Source organism: Carcharodon carcharias, chromosome 13 (assembly GCF_017639515.1).
Source record: "Carcharodon carcharias isolate sCarCar2 chromosome 13, sCarCar2.pri, whole genome shotgun sequence".
Taxonomy (NCBI): Eukaryota; Metazoa; Chordata; class Chondrichthyes; order Lamniformes; family Lamnidae; genus Carcharodon; species Carcharodon carcharias.
This window is the reverse complement of record NC_054479.1, coordinates 28,085,603-28,104,686: the sequence shown is the minus strand read 5'-3', so window position 1 is coordinate 28,104,686 and position 19,084 is coordinate 28,085,603. Positions and strand designations below refer to the sequence as shown.

Sequence of the window (19,084 nt, the reverse complement as noted above, 5' to 3'; positions counted from 1 at the left end):
TTGAGATGGAGCCTCCTTTGGCTCTGCACCTCAGTCATACTGAGGTAGCTGCTTTGCTGCCTGTATACCCTGGCAGCAGGATAGTGGTGTCGTCTGCGGCCCCTTGCACCTTGGACAACCTCTTGGCCCTAAGCCCCTTGTGCCTGGACATCCAAAGGTGGCTCCCCTGGAGGCTGATTGTTCAGTCCTGGCCTCCTCCTTATTCTATCCCTCCCTTCCTCCTCAGGGGAGCTGCCTCTGCTGGAGAGGTCAGAACCCATAGCCCCAGGCTAAATGGAGGCCTCCAGAAAGCCGCAAGGCCAAAAAAGATTACTGTCTGCAGACTGGTTTCAAATTACACAAAAACCTCTTGGACATCGATGAGAACTACTAACAACCACACAGGCAGGTTTTAACACTTTCATCATGTTTTACATGAAGTTATAGTTGAACAACCCCTCTGAGTCCACATATCCCAACATTGCAAAAGTTTTAAATAATCTCCTACCCACCTGCCTGTTGGGCCTGTGTGTCAATTCGAAGTTCGCACGGGCCCCTCAAAATCCTGGACAATTGGCAAGTTAAGGGCCTTAATGAACCCTTCAATTAATGGCAGGTGAACTGAGTGCGCCCGCCCACTGAAATATCGCGATGCCGTGTGCTGACGTCGGCACACTCGTGACATTTTACACGCTGACGTGCAGGCCACGCCACCTGTATGTCAGCCGGAAAATTCTGCCCAATATATATGGACTCTGCCAGATCATTCCACCACTGCAATCTGCGCCAGTGAAGCCAGTATCAATGCAACAGCTCCCACTGAGACTAGACTGGGTATTGTACCAGGAACCTTCCTGGGCTGTACAGCTTAGTTAAAACTTAGAGTCATTAGAAAAAGAGCATTTAGTTGCTAATTAAAGCATAAATGAATTTCCAAGTAAAATTCCAAATAGCCCTAATTTCCTATTGGATTACCTTGGGAATCCTCTGGTGGTCTTGCAAGTGCCTTGGCTTCTTCCACATCCCCATCAATAGCTACTGTAAGGTTCTTATCTGGCAAAAGAAGAATATTAATTTGATCGATATAATTTCATAAGGTCCATGCCAGAAAAGATGGTAAAAAAGTTTTACCAGATTTTTGTATTGGTCACTTTCATTTATGGTGCAATAGCTCAAGTTCGTTGGGAAGAAATGTGACTAAATTTTCCTCGTGACTGTATTTTACAGGGAGCACTCTTTACACAATGAGGAGCTACTGTGTCATATTTCAATGCAAAATTTAATCCAAGTCTAGCAGAGTACCAGGAAACTGCACCAATTGTTATCCACAAGTAGTACTGATAAGTTTTCAGACCCATATAGTTCTATTGTGTGGGCAAAATATGTTTTTTTACAAATATCTGGCTTGTAGTCTGAAACTATCAATAAGCCATATTACATTTGTCTGATGACACACAAATTGATAATTTTGTTTTGATAAACACCAGTTTATTACTACTGCAACCTCTCAGTTGGTAACGGTCAGAACTGTCAGTGTACTTCAGGGCAGGAAAACAGCACGTGTATAGCAATTAAATATTTACACATGGTGATAAGGGAATACTGTGACATGCTTCAAATGAAGGCAAAAGATTGAAAATCTACAATGATGAAGCAATATGGCAATAAACAGCGTTAGCCAAATTTAGGTCAAGTAATGGTTGAATTGTGTTGGCAATATCAGTGTGCCTAGATGCTCTTTTTAAACTTTACTCCCTAGAACAAGTGTTTATGACCTGGACAGATTAAATTCATGGTATGTACAACCAGAAAACTTCACCTCTCCTGTCACATTACAGAATGCAATAGGTTTTCCACTAATTAAAATCTGTACAGTGCAACTTAGGATAGACCAGTCCACAGTGAACTTCAGATGATGTTGGCCAATTACTGTATAACCCACAAATTTTATTTCTTGACTATGAAAATTCCTAAATTGCATAAGAACCAGAAATAAAAAAAAAAACTTGCATGGATGTTAAAAATCAATTAGCTCCCTGAATTATACAGAAATTGAAATTATAAAACAAAAAAAATATTTAATACTGAAATGATTCATAGCAAATTTGACATTGTGATCAGTGTTAATTCCTTACTTCAGGGGTAGTATGCTACAAAAGATTAATATGTGCACAGTGAGTTGTGACTGCAATCAAGGGTGTGGGGGAATTACATAGAAAAAACCCAGAAATTTTAGTAGGTTAGAAAACGTGTACAACAGATTGTGCAATGCATCTGCATTTGATGCTTGGGGATATAATTATTTATTCGTGAGACAAGGTTGTAATGTTTAAGGAAAAAAATTAACATCTGTTAAATTCTTCATTGACATCATCAAGTAACCAGATTTAAGGGTCTGGATTTTATGGCAATAATGATAATGAAACTGTCAGTGCTCCCAGTCATTATTCCATTGAAACTGATAACTTCAGTCCTTACATGATCAGAGTAACACTGATATCCAGAAGCTGCTGCCAAAGATTCAATGCTCCTCTAGAAGATCTGCTGTTAAGACCCCTAGACTGCAATCCCTAAGCAACCAGCAAATTGATGAAAATGTCCAGTTTTAAATTACCAGTGTTGCTGTAAAAGCCCTTGAAAAAGTTACACCTTATTGAAGGAGATGTAATTGGGTTTTCAACGGTGTACTTTCATAATTAGTGCTAAACTGGCCTGACACTGGCCCTGAAAAGCTATTTTAATATTTGTGGAACGTCCATTTTCTTCATCATGATATAAGATTTCACATTAGTTTTGTTTTAAAGTTTGTTTATAATATTTTGGCTTTGTTGTCAATCCATAATCAATTTCTCTGTCTGAAAATTTAAAATAAAAGTGAAGGCGTTCAGCGATTTAACTTTTTGCTTTCATATCTGTGAAAATACTTCAATCTGATTGGTTGCTCACCCTGTTTGCTAACATCATTGCTGCTGGACACCAGCAAACCCCCTTGACTTAGTGCCAGATTTAAACTGCTGTCAGGAAAGCTCTAGGCAGAGATCACTTAGACCTCTGTGGGTAACTTTCTTCGAATTCAGCAGCGAGCGCTTTTGCTTTGTCACTGACTGCAAAATTTAGATTAAGGTTTTTATCATGAAGATGAAAACTCTTTGACACTGCAAAAAGTGACAGTTTTCTTCTGCGTCACACTTTTTACAAACTCATTACGAACACACTATGCTCACCATTTGTTCTAAATGGGTAATTGACAGGGATAATGCAATGCAGAGTAGTATGAGGAGGGGCAGAAATATCCAAAAAATTACTAACTTGTTAGTTGTGCAGTAGTATTGCAAATTGATGAAATTATATTTTAATCACCATATACATTTGATTAAATTTATAACATAATCCTCAATTTTTTTTCAAAGAGGGAGTTGCTGATAATAGCTAGGTTATCAGGCGCAACACCAAATGATGCCAAAGGAATCCAAGCATCAGGAAGAAAAAGCACATCTCCACCTAGTATCGGAGTTCAGCATAATTAAAGTGGCACTTAAGTCAGGAATTGGGCATTCTATAATCATCTACACACGTTCAAAATGAAATAAAGGCCTGTCAAAATCAAAACGGAATACAATTAAATGTGTAACTTTGTTTGTGTGGAAAGAACATTGTTTGCATGATGATTAATGAATGATGTCAGATCCCTACACTTACAAAAAAAAAATGACCCAAGAAAATACTAACTTTTAATTCTATGCTAGCTGTCTATATGGTAGTTTAAACACCACAGAATGCAAAGAGCAGAAATATAGTCCATTGATACTAATCAATTCTACATATTAAGCTTTGGTTGTGTGTTCTGAGCCTAAAAATGCAAATCAAATGTATAGATGGGTTTGATATTTTATATTTCCAGGAATGGGGCAGCCATCTCATATTTTCAAAATTGAAATTGAAAGCTTCAATTGATTATTGCATTAGAATCTTGTGTGCTCTCTCTTTTATTTTGAGAGTATATATATAAATAATAAATTATTTGAAGCTTTTTCGTATTTTGCTAGAAAAAACATTTCAAATTGACTTATTTACACAAAACTACATCCAATTCACATCTTAGTAAAAGTGCTTTCTAGTTGTTCATTCTACCATTGCAAGAAGTTAATGAATTAGAGTATTAGTAGTAAAACAGGAGATTGAAAATCGGAATCAGTACATTTAAAAAAGTTAATGCACTCATTGAGTTAGGTCAAAATCTGCTTGGGTGCAGTACCTAAGCATTTCATGCTGATGATAGCTAGGAATAAACTTAAAACACAAGCAGATGGTCTCACTTAAAAGACAGGTGGTAGAACAGCATACATAAATCTATATCGATATGTGCAAACTGAGAAACTCCCAGTCTAAGTGAAACATTGCAGCCTCTTCCCTAGAGAAATATATCTACTTCAGTTATGCAATTCTCGTGTAATATGGTCAAGATATTTCCCCAAGATTGGCTAATGTAAAGCATATGGAGGAAAAATGAACATATAATACAAATCATAAACAAATGAAGATAAGCTGTATTAATTCCACAGGATACGATTCTCTGTCAAGTTTTCTATTAAGGCTGATCACTGAAGAGATTCTCTTCAAGTTTTAATATATTCAAAATTTGAAAACAAATATCTATTTTAAAATCACACCTTGAGTAAGAACTGGCTAAATCCACACCTATAGTTTGTATTCTCAAACATCTTAATCTGGATTTAAAATATCATTGTTTTATCAGTGAAACTGTCAGTTGGAAGTTACAATATGCAAGCAGCACAGTACTAAATGCAAAAAAATTCAAAGCTTAATAAACAATATTCAAGTCCCAATACTCACCCCGCCCATAGGGCTGGGAGGCCTTGTTCATCTGAGCTAATGGGGCATCCACCACCACAGCCAGAAGAGGATTACAAAAAAAGGATTGCGAAAGAGAGACACGGTGTCAGTAAAAGAAAACAGATCAGCAACAAAGCTGAACTTAAACCAGTAATTAATCTCACATGCTAAATTAAAAACCCGAACAGAAGTAACTACTTGTCAACTGACAGATTAAGAAACCAACAGTAAAAAAATTAAAGCTATTACATAGGAGTTTCTTCCTCACAAATGCCACTCACAGTAAACACTATTAATTTATGCAAGAGACGTGGTAGGAAAACACAAGTAGGCCACACTTGCAAAAGTATTTCTTATTTGAAATAGTTTTCCAAAATCTGGCAACAGAAGGGCAGCACAGAAATATAAGGATAAAAAATATCAACATCAGCAAAAAATACTATGAAGGAACACTGAAGATTAATACAGTGAACCATTTCAAATGTCAAAGAAAAAATAGTATTTTAATATATACATTTGCCAATGCAACAATTGTATTAAGAGCAAAAAAAACATTTAAAGTTTTCAGCTCCAGTCTGATTTAAATTTTGTATGCAATAATTTTAAGGTTATAGAAACAATGATAGAAATGAAAATAAATGCATTGCTATTGTGAACCTTATGCATGCCAAGGCACTCAGTCATTATGCATTTGACTTACCACAAGCTTGCCCATAAGAATTTGCCTGCACGTACAGCACATATAATGGAGGAGGCAGGTGTCTAGCGATTTCATACTGTTTATGAGCTTGGTCAAAGGGCATTGAAAGATACTCCTGGACTGGTAAAGATGCCTAACGAAGCAGTAAAATAAATAGTCAATGGACTCCCAAATGCTGTATATGATACAACCAAAACACACATTGTTTATTCATAGCATTAGTCACACGAGAATTTAAGACGACTTTGCTTTAAACTCACTCTGAAGACAGAGGACATGTGTTCTAATTACGTGCACCACACCGCCCACTCCTCCCAATGATTCAGTACCCCCCGCCAATTTGAGAAAATTAGTACTGCTGACTATTTAATTTTATATGCATATATGAGGGAGAAGGGAATATCAGGAGAGGAGACAGGGTGGGAAGAGCTACTTAAAGTGAGATGAAGCTTATGTGGAGTATAAACACCAAAACACCAACACAGACCAGTTGGTCCAAATGACATGTTTCTGTGATGTAGATTCTGTGTAATTCTACGTTCTTATAAAATTGGTTAGCACATCTTTTTGTCACATGCCTGGCTGATATTGTTGAGCCTTGGCTGAAGATTGTTTAAATATTCCTTTCTGATTTTTATTTTCTCTTGGTTACCTAGCAATTCTTAAAATAATTTGTCACTGCCTAGACTTACACAAGAGCATCATCAGAGGCTGCACATCTCAGCAAAACCATAACCCTGCATGAGTTCCTATCTTCAGAAGAGAGTGAGAAAACTGAAGAACATAATCTAATTTAAGAAAAGTGCATAATGAGCTACAAAAGTAATTGGGATAGTTGCTACATTGTGAATGAGGACATTCTTCTGCTTGCAGGCTGGCTGTATTATAGTGTACAGGTGCTCTATGGAAGTATCAGCACAGAAGGTGCAGAATCTAGATATTATTTGAATATTAATGCAAGAATAAACAGTGAAATAGTGATATACATTTCTGGATATTCTAACACAACAAATATTCAAATAAATTACAAGAGAATGGTCGAAAAACTTAGAAGTTTTTCAAACAAAATTACCAAAGCTTGCTTCAGTTTTGGCCAAAGCACAGGAAGGAACACGAATGGGAGGTGGGGAGGAAAGAGGAGGGCCAAGTAGTTTCTTCTTTAGATGAGGAGGAGGGAGGAAGTGGGAGAAGAGACAGAGATAAACAGATATAATCTGGGCAGATTTGTGTTAATGCCAAATAAAAAAAAATCCTCACAAACTTTAGTACAAGCAAGGTTCTACTTTATCATGAACATGTAACTGCAAGTTTTTGGGAAACATAATTCAGTTTGGCAAAGATTCTTTAAGTCGATGACTCCAGTCACCAACACTGGGTTTCATGTTCAGTCTGTCTAGAGCCTGCGACATAATTAAATTTTACGCTGAAGTTTCTGAGGGACTGGCTGACAGCACTGTGTGCTAACAAACTATCTGGGACCTGGATTAAATCTAGCCTTGACTGACAGGATAAAAGTCCCCTCAGGTAGGCATAAAAGGTTAAATATAAATAACTTTACATATTGTTACACCAGGTCTTAGTGGGCATATGTTCATAGAATAAATCCATTTACAATTTGACATGATATATAATATAACTCAAATTAGGAAGCCTCAAATTACGAAGGAGTGGTTCAGGGTGTCGCTTTTCTGTGGTTATAATTAAGGGACATTATTGGAAAAAGAGACGCATCTTCCCATGTTGCATCTAATCTAGGCTTGTTTGATGCAGACGCTGGGTAACAAAGCTAGAAACGTTCCATTCTCTTCCTATTATCCTTGACTCAAAAGAGCACAAAAATTCCCACGAAATGTTTTAGGCTGCAAAAATTACAAATTCACATGATATCATTTTGGTTTGCAGTCTGGATGGCGCTTGCAGTGATCATGTCATTAATGCTGGAGATGTCATGCTTCATACCAAGTGACCTTTCCCAAATATTATTAGTTTAAAAAGATTTTAATTACATGAACACAAGCACTTTGTCTCATTAGGGGTAAAGATGATACATGGAGTGAACCATGCAAGTCTGCATCATGATCCAAAAAGACAATTTTTTTTGACTATACGGTAATGGTTAAAAAGTAAGACTTGTCAAGTTGAAATGCATTTTCTCCACATACCTGCATAATAGTGTTGAGCCTTGGCTGAAGGCTGCTTAAATATTCCTTTTTGATTTCAATGTCTTTTAGAATTTTCTCTTTGTTTGCGAGTGATTCTTTATATTTTTCGGCCAACCTAAATATAAAAATTAATAGGTTTCAGAAGCTTTTAGTACAGAAACCAATACAACATAAGTACGGGGAGAACTGCAGGAGGAAATAAGAGGGGCAAACAGAAGAGTATGAGACAGATTGGCAGGTAACGTAAATGGGAACCCAAAAGTTTTTTCTTCTACAAACATATAAACAGTAAAAGGGTGGGGCTGATTAGGAACTAAAAAGAGATCGCCTTGAGAGGCAGACAGCATAGGTGAGGTACTGCATCTGTCTTTATTAATGAAGATGCTGTCAATGTCACAGGAAAGGAAGCAGTGGAGAAATCGGATAAGATAAAAATAGATAACTAGGTACTTCAAAGGTCAACTGAGTTCAAAATAGAAAAGTCACCTGGTTTGGATGGCTGGCATCCAAAGATGTTGAGGGAAGCAACAATGGAAACTGTGAAGGCCCTTCACAGTCACAATATTTCAACTCTCATTGGGGTCAAGGATGGTGCCAGAACATGGAGGATTGCAAATATTACACCCTTGTTCAAATGAGGAGAGAGGGATGAACCCAGGAATTCAGGCTAATCGGTCCAATGTCAGTGGTGGGGAAATTTTGAGACACAATAATTTGGGATAAAATTAGTTGGCACTTGGAAAAATGTGGGTTAATAAATGAAAATCATCACAGGTTTATTAAAGGCCAATTGTGTTTGAATAACTTGATTGAGATCTTTGATAAATTAACTTGAGGGTAGTCTGGTTGATTTGATGAAGCACTACAATACAGATTTGTTAGCAAAATTAAAGTCCATGGAATTAAAGGAGCAAAGGTATCACTGATATGCAATTGGCTAAGGGACTGAAAGTAGTGGTGAACAGTTGTTTTTCAGGCCGGAGTGAAGTGTGCAGTGGTGTTCCCCCAGGGTTGTTGTTGAGACCACTGCTCTTTTTATATATGTTAATGATCTGGGTGACAAAACTTGGAAATATTGTGAACAGTGAGGAAGTATACGTGCACAAACGGTTGAAGAGCAGGTTGAGAAAGTGGTTAAAAAGGCATACGGGATCCTAGGCTTTATAAATGGAGGCATAGAGTACAAAAGCAAGGAAATTATGATGAACCTTTACGAAAAGCTGGTTTGGCCTCAATTGGAGCGTTGCATCCAATTCCGGGTACTGCACTTTAGGAAGGATGTGAAGGATTTACAAAGGACCCAGAAAAAATTATGAGAAAGCTTCATGAAATGAGAGATTTCAGTAACGAGGATAGATAGGAGAAGGTGGGGTTGTTCTCATTACAGAAGGTTGACAGGTGATTTGATAGAGGTGTTCAAAAACCATGAGGGGCCTGGACAGAGTGGAGGGAGAGAAAGTATTCCCATCTGCAGGAACTAGAGGACATGATTCAAGGTGACTGACAAAAGAGGCAAAGGCGACAAGGAAAATTTTTTTATGGAGTATGTGGTTAGGTTTTGGAATGCACAGCCCAAGACTGTGGTTGAGGAAGATTCAATTGTGAATTTTAGAAGGAATTGGATAAGCATCTGAAGAGAAAAAAAAATCTCTAATCTCTGGGCTACGGGGAAAGAGCAGGGGCTGGAATAAGCAGAGTTGCTCTTGCAAAGAGTGGGTAGGTTCAAGACAGGCTGAATGACCTCCTGTGCTATAACCATTTTATATACCACAATGTCAAAGTTTACAGATGACAAGAAACCTAGAAACGTAGTAAACAGTGAAGTGGTTAGTAACAGGCTGATGAAATGGGATGAAACTTAATAGAGGAATGTGAAATGATTTATTTTGATTGGAAGGACGAAGAGAGGCAATATAAACTACTACACTTTTAAAGAGGTGCACAAACAGAGAAATCTGGAGGTGGCAGGACAATTTTAGAAGGCTGTTAAAAAAGCATATGGATCCTTGGCTTTAAAAAGCATAGACCACAAAAGCAGATAAGTTATGCTAAACCTTTGTAAAATATTAGTTAGGCCCCAGCTGAAGTACTGTGTTCAATTTTGAGCACTTCACTTTAGGAAGCATTTGAAGGACTGGGAGAAAGTGCAGAAGCATTTACAAGCATGATATCAGGGAATTTTGTGGACAGACTGGAATTACTTCCCTAGAGCCGAGAAGGTTAAGAGAAAACTTGAAAGATTTTGGTAAAGTAGGAGAAACTGCTTCCAATAGCAGAAAGATCAGTAGTTTGAGGAAAAACATTTTTACTTAGTGAGTTGTTTTGATCTCGAGTGCAACGCATGGAAGGGTGATGGAACCAGGTTCAATAATAGCTTTCAAATAGGAATTCAATAAATCCTTAAAAGGGAAAAAGATTGCTCAGCTTTAGGGGAAAGAGCAGGGGAATGGAGTTAACTGGACAGCTCTTTCAAAGAACCAGAAAAAGCATGATGAGCTGAATGGCATCCTTCTGTATTGAATCACTACCATACCTTTTACGTTGTTCAAGTTCCCAGTCTAAGCGAGACAGAGTTTGCTGATGTGGATCATTCATGGTGAAATTAGGCTTGCTAATGTCTAATGGGGCCTCCTTATAGAACTCCTCCACATTCACCAAGTCAATCTCTTCATGTTTAGATCTAAAAGACAGCACAGAAGTAAAGAAATTAGACACATCCATTCAATCTTATCAAGATTGTAGATTTGTAAATCTGCAGTTTTACTAAAGTTAAAGAATTGAATTAATTCAGGCATATGAAGAGAGCCGAATTCAGTCCAGTATTTTAGTTGAGGGGCCCATCTGGCATGAAATGCAAGGGGAAAGATAATGTGGCTTGTGCAGCTCATTTACACCTTCAGATTCCTACATATCCAATCCCTTCAATATTGGTGTGCTGTGACTGCCGTGTGTTCTATCTACAGGTTACATGGAGGCAAACTGCCACGCCCTGTTTGGCAGCACCTACTAACCCTGTGATCTTTACCGATTGCAGCAGGGACCTGGGAACACCACCACTTGCAAGTTCCTCTCCAAGTCACACATCATCCTACCTTGGAAATATATTGTTCTTCCTTCACTGTCTTAGGGTCAAAATCCTGGAACTTCACCTACCAATGACACTGTGGGAGCACTTGAAACATTGCAGTATCTGTGGATTAAGAAGAATGCTCACCACCTTCTCAAGGGCAAGTAGGGATGGGCAATAAATGCTGGTATTGCCAGTGAAACGGAATGAATTAAAACATAGTGACATGTTTTTCTAAGTCACTGCTAATGTACGATACCAAGTTGTACAAATATACACTCTGCCCTTCCAAACCTAAGGAGCACTTTAAACTATAGAATGCTGGGATGAAATATTAGTGGAGAAATTTGAGACAATGAACAATATGAAATAAGAAGTGGATTACCACAATATTGATGAGATTTGACAAGCATCAATAAAACAGACCACCTGGCTGCAGTAAAACTAAAGATGAGAACAAGAAACTATTTGAAAACCTTTCTTGTTGATAAGGGAAACTTACTTGAATTCTAAGCACTTGGTGATTTCCTTTTGAAGATGCATCACCTCATATAGAAGATTCTGAAGCTGAAGATGAAGAGCATCCACCTTCTGTTTGGCCTGAGAAACAACAGCTAGAGTCTCTAGTATCCAAAGTGTACAAATTGGATCAATTTATTTACACTACTATTTCAAAATAAAAGTCAATTCCGAATGAACATACAAAGTTTTTCAAAGTTGTTATGGTATTCCAGAGCTATTTCATGCCAATTGGAAACATGCCAGTCTGTTGACTATGGTGCAATAACAATAATTGTAGCTACTTTGATTTGTTGAAGGCTGATATATTGGATTAATATTCCAGAAATAATTACTACTGGAAAATAAAAATAATTATTGTTTCTCTACAATGACACAGCTACCCCACTGATCAATAATGCAGTTGTGGAAATTTAAATATATAAAAGAAAAAAGTCTGGTTGTGTAAACCAAAAAAAGGGTCCTATTTTTATTCTATTTCTTTTGGAGCTGAGGATTGAAACAAAAGCATTTTTCTCTGAGACAGTAATCTCCCAAAGTGGAAATGGATTGCAAAACCTCATTTACCTCATGAGTTTGATCTCGACCCTTTTTTAACCTAATATGAGCCAAACGGTTTAATTTCTTTAGAGTCATGAAGTGAATACAGCTTTGGATCCGCCGCTCATCAATCTCTGCTGACTGTAAGAAAGAAAAGAATGAGAAATCGCACAAACATATCAAACATAAAGCATGTGCTTAGCACTGGAAACAGGAAGACGTCATACCTGTGCTTCTCCTGCTCCACAAAGAGCACCGTCATCTTTGGCTCTTGGGTAGCACTCTTATCTTTGTATTAGTAGGTCATGTGTTTAAGAACCAACCCCCAGGGAATTGAGCACCTAACCTAGGCAGATGCTTCAGTGCAGTACGAAGGGAGTACTGTATTGTACTGTCAGAGGTGCTGTCTTTCACGAGGGGTTAAACCGAGGCACTATTTGCAACCATGTGGACATAAAAGATCCCATGACATTATTCAAAAAAGAGCATGGGAGTTCTCCCCGTAGTTCTGGCCAATATTTATCTTCCAACTGACATGACTAAAACAGATTACCTGTCCGTTATTTCACTGATGTTTGCGGGACCTTGCCATGTGCATATTGGCTGCTGTGTTGCTTAGATTACAATGCTGACAACATTTCAAAAGGTACTTAATTGACTGTAAAGCAGTTTGGGAGGTTCTGAGGTTGTGAAAGATGTTCTTAATATACATGCTTAGCTTCTTTCTTTCACTTAATGTGTCTTATAGGAAGAAAGCACCGATATGGCTGAACTGCCATTCAAGTTTTGCACATAAGTTCAATTTATGATGATCTAAACTTAAAACAGGAAGAACTTATTTATACAACTTGCGCTGGGCAGGTTAGTAAGGACAAAAAAGGGGTCGGTTCACAATATCATTGGATGCCATGTTGAGAGAGGAATGAGCTGAAGTTGGCCGAGAGGTTATACTTTGTCCTCAACACTGAGTTCAGCACACACACTCTCCTCCTTTGTTTAATCTGCTACTCATAACAGAGATAAATTTTAAGCGGAGACTTTCAATTACCTGCTCAGCAAGATCTTTAGTTTTCTTTGGCTTCACTTTACAGAACCTGCTACTCATATTATGACAAATGAAGCACATAACGACAAGGGCAATTCACTTTGTCAATTTTAACTTCCCCAAAACGTCATCAACAGGGTAGCAATAAACACCAAAAGCTGCACTTCTTAAAAGACATAAGCAAAATTGAGGACAAAATATAACCTCTCGGCCAACTTCAGCTCATTCCTCTCTCAACATGGCATCCAATGATATTGTGAACCGACCCCTTTTTTGTCCTTACTAACCTGCCCAGCGCAAGTTGTATAAATAAGTTCTTCCTGTTGCTTATTTTAAATGATATTTGATTCATTTTCCACTTACATCTTTAGGTAATAGTTCCTGAAGGCATGAGCTTTGCACAGGTAGCCGGGGCGGGGGGGGCGGGGGGGGGGGTTACCACTGACCAAATACTGAACTGTTACAGCCATATAATACTGTGGCTACAAAAGCAGGTCAGAGGCTGGAAAATTCTGCAGCAAGCAACTCACCACCTGATTCCCCAAAGCCTGTCCACCATCTACAAGGCACAAGTCAGGAGTGCGATGGAATACTCTCCGCTTGCCTGGATGAGTGCGGCTCCAACAAGAAGCTTGACATGATCCAGGACAAAGCAGCCTGTTTGATTGGAACCCCATCCACCAACTTAAGCATTCACTCCCTCTACCACCAGTGTATATCATATATTAAGAAGCACTGCAGCAACCCACCAAGGCTCCTTCAACATCACCTTCCAAACCCGCAACCTCCACTACCTAGAGGGCCAAGGGCAGCAGACGCATGAAGCAAACTACTATACAGTACCATATTCAAACTCACAATACTATTTTATATCAAGTCCACAGTTTTTCCAACTTCTCTCAGCAGACTCTTGGGAAAAATGTCTAGTATTTTATATACTATCCCATTACTTTCCTGCTTTCTCATATCTTTACAGCTTGTCTAGTCTTAACACCTAAGACTAGTTAGAAATGATTCTACCAAGATGAATTCATATTATATTTTAAAAACAATCTGGAATTAGTTGTGGGGTTTATTTCTCTTGCTTTCACAGCTCTTCACTTGGGAAAGCAGGAATCCTGTAAATGTAAATAAAAACAGAAAATGATGGATATACTTTGCAGGTCTTGCAGCATCTGTGGAGAGAGACACAGAGCTAGCAGGATCAGCTCTGATGAAAGGTTATTGACCTGAAACACTAACTCTCTTCCTCCACAGACACTGGCACCCAGAGTGTTTCGCTTGTGTAGTTACGTAAATTGAGTTCTACTTACAGCCTCTTTTCCTCCTTTACTCTTTAGTTCATGAATCTCAGCCATCAACCTTTGAAGATCCTCACAGGTTTTCTTGTACAGGTCGTAGTCTTTAGCAGGGTCTCGTGTCTCCACTTCCACTTCTTCACAATAAGATTTAGTCTCCTAAAACAGATGCGTATTTTACTAATTCGTACAAATTAAATACTATTAACAGTGACTGACAACTATTAACAGTTGAAGGCAGAAGTGGCTAAGTGCAGTGACACAGGGATAAACGTGATTAAGATCAGGGTGACTTTTGGGAGGAAATGGGTGCTTCATTCAGCTCAACGACTGAACCACCTTTAACCAGTTGGCCTGGTGATAGCAGCACTCTGGGGACTGAAACTGCATTTCCTAAAATTAAAAACAAAACATTAGATGAGAGGACTTATCTTTTAACTTCACCTTTCAAAGGGAAACAAGAGGGGCTGGGACGCTCCACCACCCAGACAACAAGCGGTTCCAGCAGCAATTTCCAGACAAAACCCCCAAGCAATTGAAGCGTTGCCTGTCTTTAACGTCCTGAAATCCTGTTACAAGGCACCCATGAGGAGGAATTCACCTCCTCCTGTGCCTGTGGCTGTGGCTGGTTCAGAAGCAGCTCAATGTGCTGCAGAGCCGGCCGGCCCGCCCGCCAGGCCTCGGCGCCCAGCCCTGCACCAACCTCACCGGATTCAGACACCCACCTGGTCGCCATCACCTCGAGCCTTTCTGACCTCCTTCTCCACCGCCCCGCCGTCACTCCGAATCACCTTGGTTTTTCTCTTCTTCGCCGAATCCGCGGACATTGCAGCTTCCCGGCTCCAGCACTCGAACCACCGGTGACCCCGGAGGCTCTACCGACTCAGGCGGAAGGGAAAGAAAAACAGACCCCGCCTCCTCCTCCTCCTACTCCTCCTCCCCACCGCCGGAGGGCGTTATTTCCGAATTTGCGGTCGGAGTTTAACTCTGCCCCGCCCGCGGGGGTCGCTGTTCCCACGTTAAACGATCGACTTTGCCCTTCCCCCGCCTGTCGGGGTCGCTGTTTCTACATAAACCGATCGACTTTGCGCCTCCACCAGCAGGGAGCACCGTTTCCGCATTTACGGCCTGAGTTTACTCCTTCTCACCTGCAGAGGGCATTGCCACCGTGCAAACGAGGGGAGTTTGCTCCTCCCCGCCTGCGGGGGCACTGTTTCAGCAGTGGGAAGGAGTCTTCCCTGCCTATTGGGGGCGCTTGAGGTAAAGAAACAAGTGACTTTTAACACTAAGGAAAATATTTTTTTGTGATTATGGGCAGTTTCAGCAACTGCATATCGTTCTTGTCCTGTGCACTAATGGATTTTGCACTGAAAAATTGAAGTTGTATAGTTACTGTCTTTGGATTACATGGGGGGGAGGGTAGGAGTTGCTTTTTAGCTACAAGTTCAAAAATTCTGGCAGAACGAAGTGAGTTGAAAATAACCACTGGAATTAATTTTTTAACTGTCTTAATTTTTGAATTGGGTCGTTTTTTCAATAGCAGCCCAAATTTGTAAAGTAGAATCTACATGTTATTTATTTGCAAACAAGATAACTACATAGGTATCACCCTACTTATTTGGGAAATTTTGAGGCTAAATGAAGTAAAAGCCTTGTCATGACATACTTTTTTTGCTATCCAAATGTCTTCGTTTCGACTCCTTAATCTTGCTCATACAGGGTAGTCAGAAGGAAACGGCCATAGATTACATAATGTGTTTTGTGATTATTTATGAAGCAGCGTGAAGCAGACAATGTTAATTTTACTTCCAATATGAACAACTTATATAGCACCTTTAATGTAAAAACAAATCCCTAGGTCGTTCACAGAAGCATTATAAAATATGACCCCAAACCACATAAGGTGATATAAGATCAGGTGACCAAAAGCTTGGTCAAAGAGGTAGGTTTTAAGCGTATCTTCTAGGAGGAAAGTGAGGTAGAGAGATGGATAGGTGGAGGGTGGGAATTACAGAGCTTTGGTCCTAGGTAACTGAAGGCTTGGTTATCGTTAGTGGAGCGATTAGAATCGGGGGTGCTCAATAGGCCAGCATTAGATGAGCGCAGATATCTTGTGTGATTGTGGGGCTGAAGGAGATTATGAAAATAGGGAGGGGCAAGGCCATGGAGGAATTTGAAAACAAGGATGAGAACCTTAAAATCAAGACCTTGATTGGTCAGGAGCCAATGTAGGTTAGCAAGTATGGGGTGATGTGTGAAGGTGATTTTGTTTGAGTTAACACACAGGCAGCAAAGTTTTGGATGATCTCACATTTACAGAGAATAGTATGTGGAAGGCCAGCCAAGGGTGTGTTGGAATAATCAAGTTTAGATGTAACAAAGGCGTGGATGAGGGTTTCAGCAACAGATGAGCTAAGACAGGGGCAAAGTTTACAGGAATCCAACAAAAGACATGAACTATTGAGTAACCTAAATGCTTAAACTACAACCTGCTTTTTAATAAAATTGATTTACAAATTGATTTTCCAATTCAATAACCATGAATGTTATTAAATATTATGGGGAATCGCGGATAAGTTTTCTTTACTACTGGACATGGGGTTTGAATAAGTTGAAACTAAAGAAAGAAAGACTTATAGCACCTTTCACCACCTCAGGATGATGCCAAGCACTTTGCAGCCAGTTAAATACTTTTGAAGTACAATAATTGTTGCAATGTTGGAAATATTCTAGCCAATTTCTGCACAGCAAAGCCCCACATACAGCAGGGAGTTAATGGCCAAATATTGCTGTAGCAAATCACCTAATTGCATCTTCTGTTGGTTAAACTTGCCCCTGCACCCTTCAGCTCAAACACCATTTGCCCACTAAGTAGCTGAAAATGCAAGTAGATAAAAACATAGGGAAACAGAGCATCTGGGACCTGAATGAACAGGGCATCTGATAGAGGATCTTCTTAACCAATTAACATGAATGATCATTTTCAGAGTAGTTAATCGACAGTCATTAACATTTAACACTGTTAGAAGGGTATTTATGTTTTTAATTACTAGCCCTAAATATCTGGGGCAGGTTCAATTCATATCTACAAACACATGAATTAGGAGCAGGAGTAGGCTGTTTGGCCCCTTGAGTTTGTCCCGCTATTCAATAAGATTATGGCTGCTCTGATTGTGGCCTCAATCTCACATTCCCCCTATTCCTGATAACCTTTTAGTCCCTAATTAGTCAAAGATCTATCTACCTTTGTCTTAAAAATATTCATTGATCCTGCCTCCACTGCCCTCTGGGGAAGAGAGTTCCAAAGATTCATGATCCTCTGAGAGAAAAAAATTCTTCTCATCTCTGTCTTAAATGGGAGACCCTTTATTTTTAAACTGTAACCCCTAGTTCTGGTATCTCCCACAAGGGGAAACATCTTTCAGCATCCACCCTGTCAAGTACATTTAATCTCTTATATGTTTTCAACAAGGTCACCTCTCAACCTTTTAAATTCCAATAGATATAGGTCCAGCCTGTCCAACCTCCCTCGTTAGATCACCCTCCCATCCTAGGTGTCAGCTGAGTGAATCTTCTCCGAATTGCTTCTTTCATAAATAAGGAGACCAAAACTGTACATGATATCTAGATGTGCCCTCACCAATGTCCTGGACAACTGCAGCAAATCATCCCTACTTTTATATTCCATTCCACTTGCAATAAATGACAAACTTTCCATTTGCCTTCCTAATCACTTGCTATACGTACAAACATTTCCTGGTTCGTGTACCAGATCACTGTGTACCTCAGAGTTCTGCAATCTCTCTCCATTTAAATAATTTGCTGCTTTTCTGTCCTTCCTGCCAAAGTGGACAAGTTCACAATTTTCCACATTATACTCCATCTGCAAAATTTTTGCTCACTTGCTTAACCTATTTATATCCCTTTGCAGAATACTTATGTCCTCCTCACGACTTACTTTCCTACCTATCTTTGTGTCGTTAGCGTATTTAGCCACTATACATTTAGTCCCTTCATCCAAGTCATTGATATACATTGTAAATAATTGAGGCCCCAACACTGATCCCTGCGGCACTTCACTCATCACATCTTGCCAACCTGAAAAAGATTTATTTATCCCTACTCTCTGCTTCCTGTTAGCTAACCAATCCTCTATCTGGGCTAATCTGTTACCCCACTACACCATAAGCTCTTATTTTGCATAGTAAGCTTTGATGTGAAACTTTATCAAATGCCTCCTGGTAATCTAAGTACCGCACATCCATAGGTTCCCCTTTATCTGCTTTGCTTGTTACTTCCTCAAAGAACTCCAATAAATTAGTCAAACATGATTTCCCTTTCACAAAATCATGTTGACTCTGCTTGATTGCATTGAGATTTTCTAAGCTCTCTAAGCACTGTAACCTCCTTACTAATAGATTCCAGCAATTTCCCTATGACAGGTGTTAAGCTAATGGCCTGTACATATGCAAATACAGCAACTCCATGACATTTAATGCAGAAAAATGCCTTTTTCACAAAGCCAGTGGTAGAGTGGGGCAACACAGACAGCAATGTTTGTACATTTGTGTTTAACTGCACATCTATATCTTAGCTGAGGTAGCTGTACTGTTTACACATAAATCACCGTGGAGCACCATGAGCCTGATTGTTAGTTTGACATTAAAATCCGGCCCTTTCTGTTTTCAGTGATGTTGGTTGAGGGATAAAAATTGGCGTTTCACAATAAAGTGTCCAACGTGAAATTTATTTGGCTAGTTTCGGTGGACCTTCTAATAGTGACAAGTCCACAGTGAAAAATTGCCCTAATTGGAGAATGTTATTCAAAGAGGCCATATAAGGATTGCTGAAATGGGAAAAATAAATTTCTTTACAGCTGAATAGGTTAGTGCATTGTTGCTGGGGAAGACCAAAGAGATT

At 39.3% G+C, this 19,084-nt stretch overlaps 1 protein-coding gene across 4 annotated transcripts in view; it reads right to left on the bottom strand.

The window, feature by feature from the left end:
- thoc5 (THO complex 5) overlaps positions 1-15,069 on the bottom strand; it is a 46,543-nt gene extending 31,474 nt beyond the window's left edge. For 2 of the 4 annotated variants that reach the window (XM_041203182.1, XM_041203183.1), the window contains exons 1-9: positions 14,890-15,069; positions 14,180-14,323; positions 11,849-11,962; positions 11,265-11,362; positions 10,229-10,375; positions 7,696-7,810; positions 5,534-5,666; positions 4,834-4,869; positions 955-1,032 (exon numbers count right to left, since the gene is read on the bottom strand). In XM_041203182.1, the coding sequence (XP_041059116.1) occupies positions 955-1,032; positions 4,834-4,869; positions 5,534-5,666; positions 7,696-7,810; positions 10,229-10,375; positions 11,265-11,362; positions 11,849-11,962; positions 14,180-14,323; positions 14,890-14,991 (967 nt within the window). In that variant the 5' untranslated portion in view covers positions 14,992-15,069. The remainder of the gene's footprint in view (positions 1-954; positions 1,033-4,833; positions 4,870-5,533; positions 5,667-7,695; positions 7,811-10,228; positions 10,376-11,264; positions 11,363-11,848; positions 11,963-14,179; positions 14,324-14,889) is intronic. The other 2 variants (XM_041203184.1, XM_041203185.1) reach the window with 1 other exon arrangement.
- Positions 15,070-19,084: the final 4,015 nt, after the last annotated feature.